We start from the raw sequence: 18,694 nt of genomic DNA, 5'->3' as shown, positions 1-18,694 counted from the left end.
GGCATGTCAGAATATCAAGAACTACAAAATCACTGACCAACCTCACAGTATTCACTAATGAATTCAGAAAAAGTTTTTGTGCACTGCCGGTGAACTTACACACACCCACCCACCCACACACACACACACACACACACCCCTACCATCTGATGATCAAACAGAGGTCATAAAAAGAATATAGAGATCATTTTACAGTGTAAATATACCCCTTAGAAGTTGAGAGTAAACTCATTTCACACTAAAATAGTGCATTTAAAATTAGATGCCTTAAAATGTAAACAAGTATGTTTGACTTCAAGTTTATAACCTAAATCACACTGAAGAATGAAGTAGTGAGCTTTTCTTGAAATCTGACAAGGCAAAGGAATTAGGAATTCCTCTACAGCTTTAGCAATAATATTCCAATTCAGTTTCAAAATACAAAAAGTATGATCTAATAAAACAATGTTTTGCAAAACATGTTCCCTTTGGAATGAAGATAAGTTGGAAAGATGGATGTCCTGCATATTGCTATTGCTGCTCTATCACACACACACACACACACACACACACACACACAAAATATATATATATATATATACACACACACACACATATATATATACACACACACACACACATATATATATATACACACACACACATATATATACATATGTGTATGATAAACCATGTTTGTCATCTCCCTTCAAGTACCAATTTCTACATTATATTTTATTATAACTCCTTATGTCCTTCTTCTGCAACGTGGTACCTGGGATTAAAAATAGGGCACTATAACACTGAGCTACACACAACTCCACTACTTTTTATTTTTTTATTCTGAGATAGGGTCTCGCTAAACTGCCCAGGCTGGCCTCAAATTTGTGATCCTCCTGCCTCACCCTTCAGTGCAGCTAGGATTATGGAATGCACCACGATACCCGATCAAGTTCTTAAATACCTAAATCATATCTTCATGCTTTCCGTTATTGCATGGTTTAATCATTTTAATAATGATAAAGTAATAGGTATGTTACATGAGTGCTTTTTCTATATCCTAAATAAAAAATATCTAATACAAGTTTAATATTAGAAGAATTTATATTTTATTATTTATATTTTATTTATATTATATTATATTATATTTTATGTCAGGTATATTCCTTGTTTTTCATAATTCAAGTATCATAAACTCACATAAGAAAGGAGTAAAAAAGGAATATAAATCATAAACATGTGATAACAGTATCAAGTGCCTATAAACCTGGTGTAGTGGTAAGGGCAGTCACTGGATCCACACTTCTTAGGTGTGGATCCTACTGCCAGTACTCCTTAACTGCATAATCTTAGGCAAATTATTTAACTTCTGCCTCAACTCTCCCTATGACCTTCTAAGAATACTTATCATTAGAGGTAGGGCCCACCTAGATAATCCAGAATAATCTCTTTCATATCCAGATTTTTAAGTTAATTACATCTACAAAGATCCTTTTTCTACATAAGGTAACATTCATAGTTCTAGGAATCAGGACACAGCATATTTTATTTGTGAAGAGGGGTACCTGTATTTACAATCTTCAACGCACTATACCAATATTATTTTTTAATCATAACAGGAAATCTATATTTTTAAGAACATAAAACATTTATGTGTTGATCATATATAAAATATACAACAAGAAATGAAAAACTAAGTACCGTATTTTAGCATTCCGGGAAAGTAGTCATATATAAATGAAGACATAAAAAGGTCAAAATTTGCAAAAGTTAATAGATAGATAGATGTTCAGGTAACCAAATAACTTAAAGTTGAATAATAAATATGAGATCAACTCTATGTGACATAATTACATCCTGGAAGAGATGTAAAAGTCCATTATCTTTAAGAATCATAAATATAGTTGACCCTTTAAGTTTATAACATGCATACATATATTTATATTTGCTTGTGAAGTCATGAAATAATTTTAGAATGATGCAAACAAGGCACACCTTTAGTCACAGCTACTCCAGAGGCTGAAGCAGGAGATTATAAGCTCAAGGCCAGCAATTTAGCAAGACCCTGTCTCACAGTAAAAACTAAAATTCAAAAAAAAAAAAAGCTGGAGATGTAACTCAAAGTGATAAAGTACCTCTGGGTTCAACCCCTAATACCCAAAGGCTGGGGAAAAAATGAATGGTATGAACAACAAACGGTATCATATTTGCCTCTGGATGAACTGGGCAGAATGGGTGCCAAAATTATTTCACTGCATAATTTTTTCTCTAATTTTATGTTTGAATTTTGTCAATGTATTCTCTCTTTTAAAAAATATTAAAAATGAAAATTAAGTCTAAATGTCAAATATCTAACATTTGTTCCTGAACACGACACAATCAAACTTACATTTGTAGTTCATGGAGCCAATATAAACTTTTTGCCATGTTTCGTCCATCAGTAAAATGTGGTGTTGGAACTCCATACAAATTAAACCTATGGAAATTCGGGTTATACTTTCGGTTCTTTGCTTCTCCTGTTGGAGGGGAGGAGGACAAGGGTGAGTGGGTGGGAGGAAGACTTCTGACTTAAACAACAAAAATAATAACCTTATCTTACAAGAAGCACATTATGTTCTTATTAACATTGAAAATGAGAGTGGGACAAAGAATGAAACTGTTAACAGTTCAGGGAATTATGCAGATTTGATATAGACAATAGAAGCATTCCCCCACATGACTTGGGAGGCTGATGAAATGCTATATACAAGAGTTCTTGTTTTTGGAAAGCTGTATGTAGAAAACTCCAAAGATTTCACCAAAAAACTGTTAGGACTAATTAACAAATTCAGAAATGTTGCAGGATACAAAAATCAACATAAAAAATCCATGGAATTTCTATATAAAATTATCTAGGGCTGGGGATGCAGCTCAGTGGCAAATCACTTGCCTAAAATAAACAAAGCCCCAAGTTTAATACCCAGCACTGCAAAAATAAAAATAAACTACCTGTTTAAACACACACCTGTAATCTTTGGAGGCTAAGGCTAGAGGATGGCAAGATGGAGACCATCAAGACCCTATCTCAAAATAAAACTTTTTGTTTTAAAAAAAGGACTGGGGTCAGCTGGGATTGTAGCTCAGTGGTAGAGTGCTTGCACAGCATGGGTGAGGGAGGCACTGGGTTTGATTCTTGGCACCACATATAAATAAATAAAGGTCCATGGACAACTAAAAAAAATTTTTTTAAAAAAAGGACTGAGAATATAGCTCCATAGTAAAACACCCCTGGGTTCAATTCCTAAAAGAAAGAAACTACTTATCTAAAAGCCAAATCAAGAAAGCAGTCTTATAACAACTGCATCAGTCAATAAAATACTTAGGAATAAATTTTAGTGGTTTCTTTTGTTGTTATTGTTTTGTTTTTGACACAGGGTCTCACTATGTTTCCCAGGCTGGTCTCAAACAGCTAGACTCAAGCAATCCTCCTACCTCAGTCTTCTGAGTTGCTGGGTGCACACCACCATGCCTGGCACTAAGGAATAAATTTAATATAGAAAGTAAAAATCTGTATACTGAAAACTATAAAACACTGATGAAAGAGGGCACAGCTAAATGAAAAGGTATTTCATATTCATGGATTGGAAGAATTTATATGGCTAACATGTCCATACTCTTTCTTCTCTGGGAAACCAAATGGTGGATGATATAGGTACAGCAGGAAGCCCTGAAGGCCCCCAAAAGGGAAGCCAGTGGTGGCTTCCACAGAGGCCTGGACAGCAGCCTCTGAGGCCACAGTCAGGACCAGAGCTGTGGCCATGTGGCTCCCAGAGGCAAAGCTCAGGACAAAGCATGGATCCCCAACACCAAGCTGGGCTGTCTGGACAAGGACTTGAAAACCAAGTCTCTGGAGAATATCTCTTTCTTCTCCCTGCCCACCAGGGAGTCTGAGAACACTGACTTTCACCTGGGGGCATCACTCAAGGATGAAATTTTGAAGAGCATGCCTGTGCAGAAGAAACACCTCAGAACAGGTTGGTCCTGGCCAGCAGACTGATTCAAGGCATTTGTTACTATTAGGGACTACAATGCTTAGGTGGGTCTTAGAGTTAAAGGCTCCAAGGAGGTAGCCACTGCTATTAGAGGAGTCATCATTCTGGCCAAGCTCTCCAATGTGCCTGTGCAGAAAGGCTACAGTGGGAACAAGATTGGCAAGCCCCACGCTATCCCTTACAAGGTGACAGGACACTGTGATTCTGTGCTGGTGTGCCTCATCCTTGCCCCCAGAGGCAATGCCATGGTCTTGTTCCCCACCACATCAGTGCCCACGAAGCTTCACATGAAGGCTGGTATTGATGACTGTTATACTCTGCCAGGGGCTGCACTGCCATCTTGGGCAATTTCATCAAGGCCACCTTTGATGCCATCTCCAAGACATACAGCTACCTGACCCTCAATTTCTGGAAAAATATTGTGTTCACCAAGGTTCCCTATCAGGAATTCACCAACCATCTTGTGAAAACCCACACCACGGTCTCTGTGCAGAGGACCCAGGCTTCAGCTGTGGCTACAATGCAGTGTTTTTATATAAGAAAAATAAAGTGAATGAAACCTAAGAAATAAATAAATAGATAGATAAATATATAAATAAATAGATAGATAAATATATAAATACTACTCAAGGTAATATACAGATTCAACTCAATTCCTTTCAAAATTCCAAGAGCAAGTTTCACAGAAATAGAAAATTCACAAAAGAACCCAAAAAGCCAAAGCAATCTTGAAAAAGAAAATTTAGGGGAATCACACTTTCTCATCTAAAATTGTATCACAAGGGCTGGAGAGATAGATCAATGGTAGAGCATATGCTTAGCACTCACAAACTTCTGGGCTCAATCCTCAGCCCCCCAAAAATAATAAAAATAAAATAAAATAAAATTATATTACAAAGCTATAGTGATAGAAAAAAAGAATGGCATGGGACTCGGAATGTGGCTCAAGTGGTAGCGCGCTCGCCTGGCATGCGTGGGGCACTGGGTTCAATCCTCAGCACCACATAAAAATAAAATATATTGTGTCCACCTAAAACTAAAAAATAAACAAAAAAAGAAAAAAAAAGGATGGCACCAGGATAAAAACAGACATGTAAACTAGTGGCACAGAATAGAGAATCCAGAAATAAATCCAAATATATATATTCAACTAATTTTTAACAACGCCACCCAGAAAAAGATAAAATGGGGGAAAGGTAGTCTCAACAATAAATGGTGCTGGAAAACCAAATTTCCAACTGCAAAAAAAAAAAAATTAAATTAAATTGAACCCTTATCCTATACCATACCCAAAAATTAACTCAATTCAAAATTGAAAAAAGACTTAAACTTAAGACCTGAAACCATAAAACTCCTAACAGAAAACAAAGAGGAAAAGCTCCTTTACATTGGCCTTGGTATTTGATTTTTTAGATATCACATCAAAAATTCAGGCTACAAAAACATAAATAAATAAATAAATAAATGGAACAACATCAAATTAAAAACTTAAACACATGCCCGTAATCCCAGCATCTTGGGAGGCTGAGGCAAGAGGATAGTGAGTTCAAAGCCAGTCTCAGTAACTTAGGGAAGTCTTAAGCAACTCAGTGAGACCCTGTCTCCAAACAAATTATAAAAAAGAGTTGGGGATGTGCTCAGTGGTTCAGGGTTCAGTCCCCAGTACTAAAGGGGGAAAAAAAACTAACATAAGCACAGCAAAGGAAACAATCAACAAAATAAAAAGCTAGCCTACATGTTGGGAAAAATATTTACAGACTTCTGGACCTGGAGGCTTAAACATGATGTGCACCTGAGGAACCTCCGGATCCATGGGCCTAAATATGGATGCCTGAGGAACTTCATATTTAAACATGGACGTGCGCCTGAGGAACTTCCGGATCCGAGGGTGTAAACATGGACGCCTGAGGCACTTCTGGATCCTAGAGCCTAAACATGGATGCTGAGGAACTTCCGGACCCGGAGGCCTAAACATGGAATGCACCTGAGGAACTTCTGGATGCTACGGCCTAAACATGGAGGACTGTGGAACTTCCGGATCCGAGGGCCCAAAGATGGACATGCACCTGAGGAACTTCCGGATCTGGGGACCTAAATATGGATGTGCACTTCAGAATCTTCCAGATCCGGGGGCCTAAACATGGATGCCTGAGGCATTCCAGATCCTGGGGCCTAAACATGGACGCCTGAGGTACTTCCAGATCCTAGAGCCTAAACATGGATGCTGAGGAACTTCCAGACCCGGGGGCTTAAACATGGATGTGCACCTGAGGAACCTCTGGATCCGAGAGCCTAAATATGGACACCTGAGGAACTTCTGGATCCAGGGGCCTAAACATGGACACCTGAGGAACTTCCGGATCCGGGGGCCTAAATATGGACGCTTGAGGCACTTCCGGATCCGAGGGCCTAACCATGGACGTGTTCCTGGAACTTCTGGGTCCTTGTGCCTATAAAGGGCAGGGCGTGACTCTCAGAAGGGACGTGGCCCATGAAGGGGAGCTGAATATGGGGCCTGTTGGGGGGCAGACTGAGCTGTCGCACCCTGAACTTGAATGTGAGGATGGCCTCACTTCCCGGCCTTCCCCTGGGTGTCACTTCCTCCCCTTCCAGGCAGTGCCAGGGAGGAAATGAGACCAGGCGCAGGGGCCAGGCCCTGAGGAGGGACACTGTCTTTCTCCTCGCTTAGCCAAGCGCCCAGCCTGGTGGAGGATAGGGACGTCTTATGATACTAGCTGCCTCCTGCATCCCTGCCCCAGGACCTCGGGGACCACAGGCAGGGAGTCGTTGACATGATTCTCCCCTGGCCGTTGACCCTCAGCCCCGGGGTCTGCCCAGGGAGAACTCTGTCTCCCAGAGGGTCATGGGGCCCCTGTGACCTGCTGCTCCTTACCCACCATCATCCTGGGCGAGCAAAGGTCAGGACACCAGACGCTACTGAGAGTGACATCTCCTGGATGGGTGGCTGAGGACTTTGCCTCTATCCCCAGGCCTCAGACACCGGATGATTCCTCCCAGAGACAGAAAATAACCCCACACTGCCCAAGACTTATTTTTAAGCTTTGGATTCTGTAATTTTCCTGCTGCCACCTTCTTTGTGAAGCCAGTTTTTCAACAGAGACAATATTCGAGGGGGGGTGGGGACACAACATGGAGTCAATCAAACCAAGCTGACACATCTGGTCCTCCAAGAGAAATCTGGATTAGAGGGAGAACAGCCATTTTCAACTGGCGAAATAGTGAAGTTCCCTTGTCCTTATTTTGTGTAAGCAAAATAAATAAGCTGATGTTAACTCATCAAATTATTTTTGATGAGTGCTTGGCTCATAGGAAAACTGATTCTGTTTTATGGAATGAAGTGTTACCTGATTTTAAAATTAAAAATGAAGCCAATTGGGATTGTTAAATTACACTGTCATAATTCTGTTCTTTGATAGCAGAAATAAATAAACCTTTTTAAAAAATATTTACAAATAACATATATAAGAAGTTACTATCCAAAATTTATAAAGAACTCATACAAATCAAAAGCAAGAAAACATAACCTAATTTTAAAATAGGCAATGGGGCTGGTCATGAGGGGGCTTATTTTACAATCCCAGTTACTTGAGACGCTAAAGCAGGAGATGGAAAGTTGGAGGCCAGCCTGAGCAACTTAGGGAGACCCCATTTCAAAATGTAATTTTAGAAAAAGATTAAAATAAATTAGGCACCAGATCTTAATATTTGGGAAGTGAGTAGAGAAATGATGTGAGACAGACAGGTTTTAATGATTAAAACACACAGGCCCCACCACTGTTACACAAATCCTGAACTGGGGAGGTACTACAATGTTTTGGGGATCAGCAAGATTTTCCCCGTGCTGATTTGAGAGGTTGGTGTTTTGTATTTGTTATCACTGAGATTTGGTGAGATTATCAGAACACTGCAACCCTCATATTTCATTGTAATCATTTATCTTACATTAGAAACATTCATAGATTGAACCTAAGAACACAATAGGAAGATGTTTTTAAAAGATTTATCACCCCGAATGTTTTCTATGATATAAGGGGGGTGTGACTCAAAGTGGGGTAGGGAGGGAGAGCATGGGTGGAAAATTATCCCTAGATAGAGAATAGGGGTGAAAAGGAAAGGGAGGGAGAAGGGGAAGAGCAAGGATAGTGGAAGGAGACGGTCATCATTATACAAAATACATGTATGAAGATGTGAATTTGGTGTCAACATGACTTATATACAAACAGAGATATGATAAATTGTGGTATAAAGGTGTATTAAGAATTGTAATGCAAAAAAAATAAGAAAGCTCATGTATAATGGCATGAACATACTCTATATTCAGAGTTATGAAAAATTGTGCTGTGAATGGGTAATTATGAATGTAATGCACTCCACTATTATCATGTATATAAGAAATAAATTTTTTAAAAAAAGATTTATCACTGTACTTTTTTCCTTTTCAAGTCTTGATAGTTTTCTAATTGTAAATAAGAAAGTAGAACTGGAACTAGAGAACAACAAAAAGGGTAATAAATGTTAGAGAAAATATATTCCGCCTTGTTAGTGAACCAAATAATGTAAATAAAAACAGTAACAAGAAATCATAATTGTCTCTAGTTAAACAAGAATAAACTTTGGGGCACTGAAGAATTTTTTTGGTAGGGGGGCTGAGGGATACTCAGGATTGAACCTGGGGCCCTTAACCACAGAGACATATCCCCAGCCCTTTTTATTTTTTATTTAGAGAAGGAGTCTTTCTGAGTTGCTTAGGGCTTTGCTAATTTGCTCAGGCTAGCTTTGAACTTGCTATCCTCCTGCCTCAGCCTCCCAAACAACTGGGATTACAGGAATGCACCACCACAAATTCTCATGCATGTAAGGACAAACTTGAGCAGTTACTCAAGATGAATGGTTGGCTCTGAAGAGTGAAACTTCAAAAGCCCAGATATCAAGGAACATGACCTGAGGAAACAGCATATCATATTCACTAAGGTATATGAACAATATATTTTTATAATAGTAAAGAAAACAACATGAAAAGACATTCCAAAGTATTTCATTAGATAAGAAAAACAAAGGAGCCAGGTGGGGTTACACATATCTGTTACACCAGCTAATCATGAGGCTGAGGCAGGAAAATTGCAAGTTTGAGGACAGTCTTGGCAACATAGCAAGACTATCTCAAAATAAAAAATAAAAAAAGATCTGAGGATGTAGCTCAGTGGAAGAGCACCCCTAGGTTTAATCACCCATTCTAGAAAAGAAAAGAAAGCAGCAAATTGTAAAATGGGTGTGGGAGAAAAATGCATATGTATTGTAGATTAAAATATAGACATATACATAAATATACAAAAAAAATTTACAAAAGAATCATGTGGAAGATTGGAAATTGGGGGAGATGTTCTTTATATATCATGTATTTCTATATAGCTTGTATTTTATAAAAGAAATATCTATCACTTCCGTAATCATTAAAATTAAGTGTTATTTTAAAGATGTTATATGTATATATATTTAATGGTGTCCCTGACTTATTTTAAGTTAAAAAAATTAAAATGCAAATAGCAGATTCCCCAAAAGTAGAGAGTATTATCCCATATATCTAAAAATAGATCGTTCAATGAATGGGGTTACAAAATATTCAGTTATCAATTGTATTTATCTCTGGCTAATGGGAATTCAAGATTACATTTGCTTTTTCTTCACTTTTAAATATTTAAATTCTCTACAATTATTGTGTATCTGTATAATAAAAAGTAAATGCACTTTCTATATGAGAAAAAATAAGGACAGTGTTTTAAAAAATCAAACTCTAACTTTTAAGAGGCTAATAAAACTTTCATAAAAATCAGCAACTGAGCCAGGTGTGGTAGCATATTCCTGTAGTACCAGCAACTCGGGAGGCTGAGGAAGGAGAATCACAAGTTCAGGGCCAGTCTGGACAAATTAGCAAGTGAGACCACCTCAAAATAAAAAAGGGTTGAGAATATAGCTCAGTGGCAAAGTGCTCCTGTGTCCATTCTATCCCATTTCAGTTCTGTTATGGTCCATTAGAGATATTCTAAATATAAAAATCCTACTGTAATTTTCCTCAGACTGTTAAATGCTAATAAGATGTCTCATTATAGGAGTATGAAGCAGAAGGAACACAAGTTCAAGAACAGCCTCAACCATTGATTGAGACCCTGCCTCATAATACAAAATAAGAACTGGGAATGTAGCTCAGTGGTAGATCACTCCTTGGTTTAATCCCAATACTGCAAGAAGAAAAAAAAAATAGATTTCTCACTATAGATTGTGTATGTATGTATGCATGTATGTATGTATGTATGTACTAATGCACTTATTCACTGACATAGTTCTTTTTGAAACAAGACATTGTATTAGACTGTACAATAGATGCTAAGATTTTTCAAAATAGGAATCAAGCATTTTCACAAGAGATGGATGGAGGGAAAGAAGGAGGAAAGAAGGGAGGAAAGAGGGACAAGGAAGCAGAAGGGGTAGAGATATAGAGAGGAGTCAGGGCATGAGAAGGAATATGGTGTCCAAGTGGGTAGGAACAATGGCCATTTGAATGGGAGGTGGAGACTATCTTGGGACTAAGAACACATTAAGGAGTGCAGGGAGTGCAGGGAACCAACAGAGATTAGCTATGAAAGAAGAGACTGGCAGCTATGAAGAAAACTTTTGAGAGAAAACACAGAAAAGCAGTATATTGTTAGGGAGCAGTGGAGGAAAGAAAGTAAAATAAATAAGAAATAAGGGGTGAGGGTTGATGCTCAGTGGTAAAACACTCACATAGCATGTGTGAGGCACTGAGTTCAATCCTCAGCACCATATAAAAAATAAACAAAATTAAGGTATTGTGTCCATCTTTAACTAATTAAAATTTTTTTAAAAAAATAAGATATAAGAAAGCAGGAGCAAGGCAGAAAACAATTTTTTAAAAGTATCATTCATTGAATATCTGTTATATGCCATACATTTAACTTTATAAACATTATCTCCTTTATGCCTCTTCACAAACTTGAGGGTCCCATATCCTCAGGCCATTTTGCACTGGAGGAGACTTACCCGGATAGTAATCATTGTGAGACACAATGTACAAATCATGTCCTTTTTCTCCTTCTTTAAATACTTCTTCAAATGATTTTGGTGGATTCACTACATCTCTACCACAGAATTCTGAAAGAAGAATCAATGAAATCAGTTTAAAGGTATTTTTCATCTATTTATAATATAATAAGTGACAATTGAGGCATATGCTGTTTGCATAAGCTACTTAGACATCCCAGGAGATTACAAAGCCAAAATAAAATGAAGACTGATCAATAAAGATAAAACATTGTCTAGGTGTCACTTTGCTAGAGAACCTACTTGACTTGGCTCATTCCCTAGAATTCTGAAGAATATTAGAACCCTGTATCAGTTAACCATTGAGGTTGTCCTGACCCATATTCCAAGCTCAGTTAAATTCCTGATTCTAAGATGCTCTAGACAACTTTGATTTCAGTTTGTTCCTGGCTTCTTAAAATGATCTCAGCAAATCTGAATTACAAGTTAGAAATCCTCATGACCTGTTGTGACATAGCTGTGACACATGTATTGACAGCTGTAGACTGAAGCATACACCCTCCCTGAGTCTGCTCTAGTCTGAATCTATCCACAATGTATCCAGAGGTGTCAGGAAAATCACTAACATCAGATAGAAATTCCTTTCCTACTGGCCTCAAAACTAGATAAGATGTTTAATAGGTGCTTTCTTATGACTGGTCATTCCCAGTTTTGTGTGACACGAATTATTCTGTTTTCATTATTTTGTGTGATGATTTTTAAATGTAACTTCATTTTTATTATTTCATTGTTCTCTTTCAACCTAACAACATAAATCAAGATGTTTCCTTTCTTTTGGCTTTTCTGCCAAAAATTAAGCTCTGATAACTAATATAGTTAAGGATACTGTAAGGTGATCTCACTCAAAATAATCCTATAAAATAGCAAATTTTTTGATATATGAATCATTACATCAGTTAATACACACATAGTGTTTTTGAAACATTGCTTGTTTTATATAGTTAAATGAGGTACATCAAGGGAGAACTTTCCACATTAAATGAACTACTCTTAGATAGCAATTGTTATATAATTACAGCAATGCCATGTCTACTAACTGTTCATATAAGTAGGATTTTTAAATCCTATTAAAAAGAAAAAGAGAAGATATTTTATCTGTTCTAAAATACATTTTTTCATGTTTCAAACTTTAATAGATTTTAACTTTAGATCTGATGCAATAAATTTCAATTTCAAATATTGCATTCAAAAGCATAATTTATTTGTAATGTGGATTTCACTGCCTTAATAAGAAAAATACTCTAATTGGCCTTTTGGTGAACAAAGATAAGTTTGCTGAAGCAGAGCCAAAATGGGTACAGAAAGACAATGAGAAACTGAATTTCTCTGTAGTATAAAGATAGAATTAGAGGTTTCTGGTCAGACCTGTTGGTTGTAAAATATATAAATAAAAAATAGTCTATATATTTTAGCAACCAATGAGCAACATTAGGAAGGAGAGGGCAAGAGATCAGAGAAGGATTGTAGGAAAGAAATGTGAGAAAGGTATTTAAGAAAAAAGACACCCAATAAAATGGCACAAAGCAGGGCTCTTTAGAAAGAAGTGCCTGTGACCAATTCCAATAGAAATTGTTATTTGTTGAAAGATATGCTTTACTTCCTCTCAAAATTAGAGTGAAAGTTGACTACACACTCTGCCCTAGGTTTGGTTAACATGCTGGTATAAGTCATGAATCTGCACTAATCGAGTACAGTATGCAGCACTCACAAAACTTATTTGTTTCATGAAACTGCTTCATAGATTGTTAAAATTCATGAACACATTGAGGCATTAGTGAAAATAAAGTACACAAATGGATGTCCAGGGAGAAGATTGCAGTCCCAGAGCTAACTTTTCTTTCTTTCTTTTTCTTTTTTTTTTTTTCTTACATGATACAGATTCATTAAGGAAAGCAGGTACACATTCGGGGNGGGGGGGGGGGGGGGGGGGGGGGGGGGGGGGGGGGGGGGGGGGGGGGGGGGGGGGGGGGGGGGGGGGGGGGGGGGGGGGGGGGGGGGGGGGGGGGGGGGGGGGGGGGGGGGGGGGGGGGGGGGGGGGGGGGGGGGGGGGGGGGGGGGGGGGGGGGGGGGGGGGGGGGGGGGGGGGGGGGGGGGGGGGGGGGGGGGGGGGGGGGGGGGGGGGGGGGGGGGGGGGGGGGGGGGGGGGGGGGGGGGGGGGGGGGGGGGGGGGGGGGGGGGGGGGGGGGGGGGGGGGGGGGGGGGGGGGGGGGGGGGGGGGGGGGGGGGGGGGGGGGGGGGGGGGGGGGGGGGGGGGGGGGGGGGGGGGGGGGGGGGGGGGGGGGGGGGGGGGGGGGGGGGGGGGGGGGGGGGGGGGGGGGGGGGGGGGGGGGGGGGGGGGGGGGGGGGGGGGGGGGGGGGGGGGGGGGGGGGGGGGGGGGGGGGGGGGGGGGGGGGGGGGGGGGGGGGGGGGGGGGGGGGGGGGGGGGGGGGGGGGGGGGGGGGGGGGGGGGGGGGGGGGGGGGGGGGGGGGGGGGGGGGGGGGGGGGGGGGGGGGGGGGGGGGGGGGGGGGGGGGGGGGGGGGGGGGGGGGGGGGGGGGGGGGGGGGGGGGGGGGGGGGGGGGGGGGGGGGGGGGGGGGGGGGGGGGGGGGGGGGGGGGGGGGGGGGCGGGGGCTGTGTGCCCAATCTCAAGGGAAAAACTTCTTTGGGGGTAAAATAATAAATATGCATTCAAAGGAGACTATGGGCCATCCTGATAGTGAGAAGCTCTTGGGATAAAGCAAGAACGTGGGGCTTCTCTACTGAGAGAGACAGCAACCTGTTAATCTGGCACATTAACATTTGTAGAGGGACAATAGCTAGAGGTGGACTAGTGGAGGAGTCAGGGTAGAGTTACACAATTTCCTGGTGCTGTAGAATGCCAACTTTTCTGAGCCTTTTTCCTATTAATGTATCATATCTACCATGTTCACTACATCTCCACTCCAAAACCTGAATTCTTAACACCTTGGCACACACATATAAACTCTAAGGATTTGGGTTTAGAGAATAACTTCCTCACTACGATATCATCTTCCATTCTTGAGTAATCATTTATATTACTACCAACACAATACCAGTTTTATAGCTAATCCAATTTCCAAGATTTGTTTTATCACCCCCTTTCACCCCTTATTTTCTACTACCTCTAATGACTGCTGTCCCAAATGTTCTATTCATCAAATCCAGTCCTTCAGGCAATCCTGGTGTTTGATCATGGGATTTTCCTAATGGTGCTCGTTGGTTGCTAAAATATATAGACTCTTTTTTGTCTTTCATTTTCTGCTGAAATGTGGTCATAGGCTGTGGGTTTATCAATGATTTTGCCTAAAGAAATAATACAACATAGAGATGTGTCAATGAATCTGATTCAAAGGAGTTAAAAGATTTTAATGGGACTAAAAGGCTCACGAAGGTTACTTGACTCATATATTCAAGAAAAATAGGGAAGACAAGCACAAGAATCATGTGATTTCCGCAAGTTCTCTCAAGATGTATGTGGAGGAGGTCTTCTGAATCTAGACTACCCATTCAATCAATAGCAGATAACATTCTGACCATCTCCCCTCAATATCTGTATAAACCCTCTGTAAACATCTCTAGGCAAGAGTCAACAAGGCTGTCCTCTCCATTCTCTAACAAAGCCTGGTGGCATTTTTCTTTCCTGGGAGAAAATAGAGTACAATCTGCCTTTTATCATCTGAGGGGAGAATAAATAGCTTGTGGCCTGAACCATTAATTTTTTCACATTCTTGGCTGCTGTTTGGATGTTTTTCGTTGCCTGAGATTAATGCATCTAGAAGACAGAATAAGAGCTCGTAAAAACACAGGTAGAAAGAAGACTGAAATCCTCATTTTTGCATTTTCATCTTGGCTAATTAATAATGTACAAGCTTAGTAGGGTCTTTCTTGAAATTGTCCTTCACCTCCCTGTCCCTTTGGCCCTTCCACCCCTCCTTAATCCTTTGGCTGAAGTGAAGCCCAAACTTGATGTTAACTGCTATACGTTTCTGAAAACAGAAGGCCTTCCTTAATAACTGGCCTCAGGAGGTGCCAAACAATTTTGACTCTTTGGAGAAGACACACACCAATGAAGAAGAACCCACCAAGTGTACAACCCACTACCTCCGCCCCTTCCCATAAATACCCTTTGCCCCTGAGCCCAGGAAAATAGGGCTTTGAGGAGTTATCCCCCTCTATTTTCTTCAGGTCCACCCTTGAATAAACCTGATTTCTTCCTATCAACACTTGTCTCCTGAATACAGGTAGCTGTGGGTAGCCCAGATGTTTGATTCTGGTAGTAAAAGGCAAAAAAAAAATAAGTTACCGTTCCTGAAGTTTTAGATCTTATTCCATGTGTCAAATAAGGTGCAATTGCAGGATCATTTGCTCTGCCATAAAAGACTCTTTCTGCTCCAGGGGGTGGATATCTGTAGTTGAAAAACTTTTTTGTCTCAGGTGGAGTAATCGGCTAAAAAACACAAGAAAATAGAATTATTAAGCACAACTTTAAAAATATTAACAGAATTCATCTATACCAATCAATAAACACTCTAAATTTCATGAATAAGTACATAGGAAACTACAGTCCAAATAATAATATTTTCCCCTAAAATTTATTGACTTATGTATGGAAATAGCATATTTTAAAAGTTATGTTTAGAAAACCATCAGAAACTGTCCAGATTAGAAATTATACCATTATTCCTATTGAAATAAATTGAATATCTTTTGGTTTTTATAAAGCTAAAAAATATAAACCTGCAATTTTTACTTTATTGGGCAAAATCAAGAGAAAGCCTCAAAATACAATAAAGCTTTCAAATTGACCACATTAAATTTATACAACTTTCATAAGGAATGTTGAGAATTGTCTAATTTTTAATGTTACCAGAGTCCTAGGCCAGAGGCCCAACTCTGGGGATCCCAACAAGTCAGTCCTGGCCATTTATCCAAAAAAGAAAAGTAATATTAAAAGCAGGAAAGGAACTTTAATTGTATAGCTATACTGGGAAGACAAGCAGGACCAGTGTTTGCAGCACTATCCTCGGTGTACTGACCAAAGCTCCCAGATTATATAGATAAAGGGGGTCAGATGTGTACGCACAGGCAAGCAGTTTTGGTCAAACTGTGGTCTGATTGGTCATTATCTCAGATGGTCAGGCAGGATCATGTCAGCCATGATAAGAAAGTTGCTGTTACCTGGGAGTTAGCTTTGACTCATCACAGATATTTTTCAATCAGACCTGCTGTTCCTGGAATCCAGAATGACTGACTCAGAACAAAGGAGACAGATGTAAATTGGAGGCAGAAATGCCAAAGTTTTTTACATATGCAGGCCCAACTGAAAAGTTCTAAGTATAAGCCACCTCTAAATCCTTGTTACATTAATACTCATTTGCAAGGTAAAAATAGACACAAAAAGACATATTCAAAGTACTCACCCTAGGAAGTTTTTCAGTCAAGGAGGTTGCAACTCTGTATCCAATTGGAATAACTTTCCCTGCCTAAGTGGGGTAATGTGGAGACAAAAAATTGATCATTTGTCAGCATGGAAGAGAATATTTTAAAGAAAGGAAATTATTTCGAAGTTGGTCTTTGCTACAGTTACGTAAAACCTAGGAAAAGCAACTTTTATCACTCACCTGGGAAGGATAGTCAACCAAGATGATTCTGCATAAACAGATCTTACTAAAATAGCCCTTAGCTTCTATTAGTTACCCTAGTGTTTTCTAATCATTTCTCCACGATTTATCACCCAGGAAGCCCAAGTTCTCTTTCTTTTGTAAAAGGAGTATGTAAGAGACCCTAAGCCTAACCACTTATTTTCTGTGAACCTAGGTGCATGCAAATACTAATAAAAATAATGTGCCTTTTTTTCCTGATGATCTGTCTTTTGCTAGTTTAATTCAAAAGCCCCAAGTTAATCAACTATAGAGAGTAAAGGGAAAACTTTTCCTCTCCAACAGTTCAATAAAAACATAATACCATAAAGCTAAAGAACATGAAGATACCCAGGCAGCTATAATCTGATAAGAGAGAGAAAAAGCCTGGATTGATGGGTAGATAGACAAATCCTTGGCCTGAAACATCATTTTATTCACCCCTGGTCTGCTTCCTATGAAGTGTTTGACTACACTTACTATTATTATTATTCTACAAATCCACCATTGCAAGCATTCTATTTACACTTTATTATTATTATTATTCTACATTTCCACCATTGCAAGCATTCTATCAGCCAGTATAGAGTTGTCCACCTGAAAAGTGGTTTGATTTCAAATCAGAAATTGTGATTAGGTTTCTATGCTTTTGTGCCTTTTGATTGGGGGCACAAAAAGTCATTTGTGTCTGTTTTCACTTGTCAGTGAATTAATATGCTTGACAAGTCTCCCACCCCTACCTAAATCATGAATCTGTCTTTGATTTTTATATTCCTATCTTCTGGGTTTTTTTGTTTGTTTGTTTGATTGTTTGTTTTTGGTTTTTTGTTATTGTTTTTGTTTTTTACTGACGATTGAACTCAGAGGCACTTTCCCATGGAGCCACACCCCCAGCCCTTTTTATTTTTTGCTTTGGGACAGGGAGATCTGAGCTAGGCACCTCCACCGTCACCTCAAACACAGCATTTTTTCCTGTGTTGCTTTTTTTTTCCTTTAATCTAAAAGTTTTAAATCTTTCCTTGTCTTTTGTGACCTTGACATTCTTGGAAGAGTAGAGGCCAGTTATTTTGTAAATTAACTGTCCCTCAACTTGGGTTTGACTGAGATATCCTCATGATTAGATTCAAGTTATATGTTCTTGGAAGAGATATCACAGCAAGTTTATGTTCTATCAGGGAGAATATACTCTCAATTTGTACCATTAATGTTAGTGTTCATTTTAATCTCTAAATTAAGGCAATGACTGCTAGATTTCTCCATCACAAAGTTATTTTTTTTTCTTTATAATTAACAATTATTCTGGGTAAATATCTAGTTCCTCACCAAACTTTCACCTGCTGGTTTAATATCTACTGATCATTCTTTGGGTAGGTGGGGGAGGGGGGGACTTACTGGGGGCTGAACCCAGCAAGTTATGCATGCTGAGTGTGTCTTCTACCACTGAGCTACACCCAGGACCCTCTACTGAAGATTCTTTTTTTTCCACACTTTTTATTGCTGTACACTATGTGGGATTCATTGTTATGCATTTGTACATGCACATAACATAATAATATAATTTGGCCAATATTTCCCCAGTATTTCCCCTTTCCTTTCCCTTCTCCCTGTCCTTGGTCCCTGTCCTCTGGTCTAATGATTTCTCATGAATTTTCATGAGATCCCTGCTGCCCCACACCCACACCTTTCTTTTCCTTTTTCCTCTCTAGCTTCCACAAATGAGAGAAAATATATGAGCCTTGACCTTCTGAGTCTGGCTGATTTCACTTAACATAATGTTCTCAAGTTCCATCCATTTTCCTGCAAATGACATAATTTCATTTTTCATTATGACTGAATAAAATGACATTATGTATATATACCACATTTTCTTTATCCATTCATGCCTTGATGGGCACCTAGGCTGGCT

At 39.7% G+C, this 18,694-nt stretch overlaps 1 protein-coding gene and 1 pseudogene across 1 annotated transcript in view; one reads left to right on the top strand and one right to left on the bottom strand.

The window, feature by feature from the left end:
* Positions 1–18,694, bottom strand: part of Efhb (EF-hand domain family member B) — a 47,879-nt gene that overhangs the window by 21,607 nt on the left and 7,578 nt on the right. Inside the window, exons 2-6 of the mRNA XM_015494518.2 lie at positions 16,570–16,632; positions 15,453–15,596; positions 14,272–14,452; positions 11,088–11,198; positions 2,369–2,495 (exon numbers count right to left, since the gene is read on the bottom strand). Of these exons, the coding sequence (XP_015350004.1) occupies positions 2,369–2,495; positions 11,088–11,198; positions 14,272–14,452; positions 15,453–15,596; positions 16,570–16,632 (626 nt within the window). The remainder of the gene's footprint in view (positions 1–2,368; positions 2,496–11,087; positions 11,199–14,271; positions 14,453–15,452; positions 15,597–16,569; positions 16,633–18,694) is intronic.
* Positions 3,123–4,564, top strand: LOC107149679 (annotated as a pseudogene).

Source organism: Marmota marmota, unplaced genomic scaffold (assembly GCF_001458135.2).
Source record: "Marmota marmota marmota unplaced genomic scaffold, marMar, whole genome shotgun sequence".
Lineage (NCBI taxonomy): Eukaryota > Metazoa > Chordata > Mammalia > Rodentia > Sciuridae > Marmota > Marmota marmota.
The sequence above is the reverse complement of the archived record's forward strand: the minus strand, read 5'-3'. Positions and strand labels throughout refer to the sequence as shown.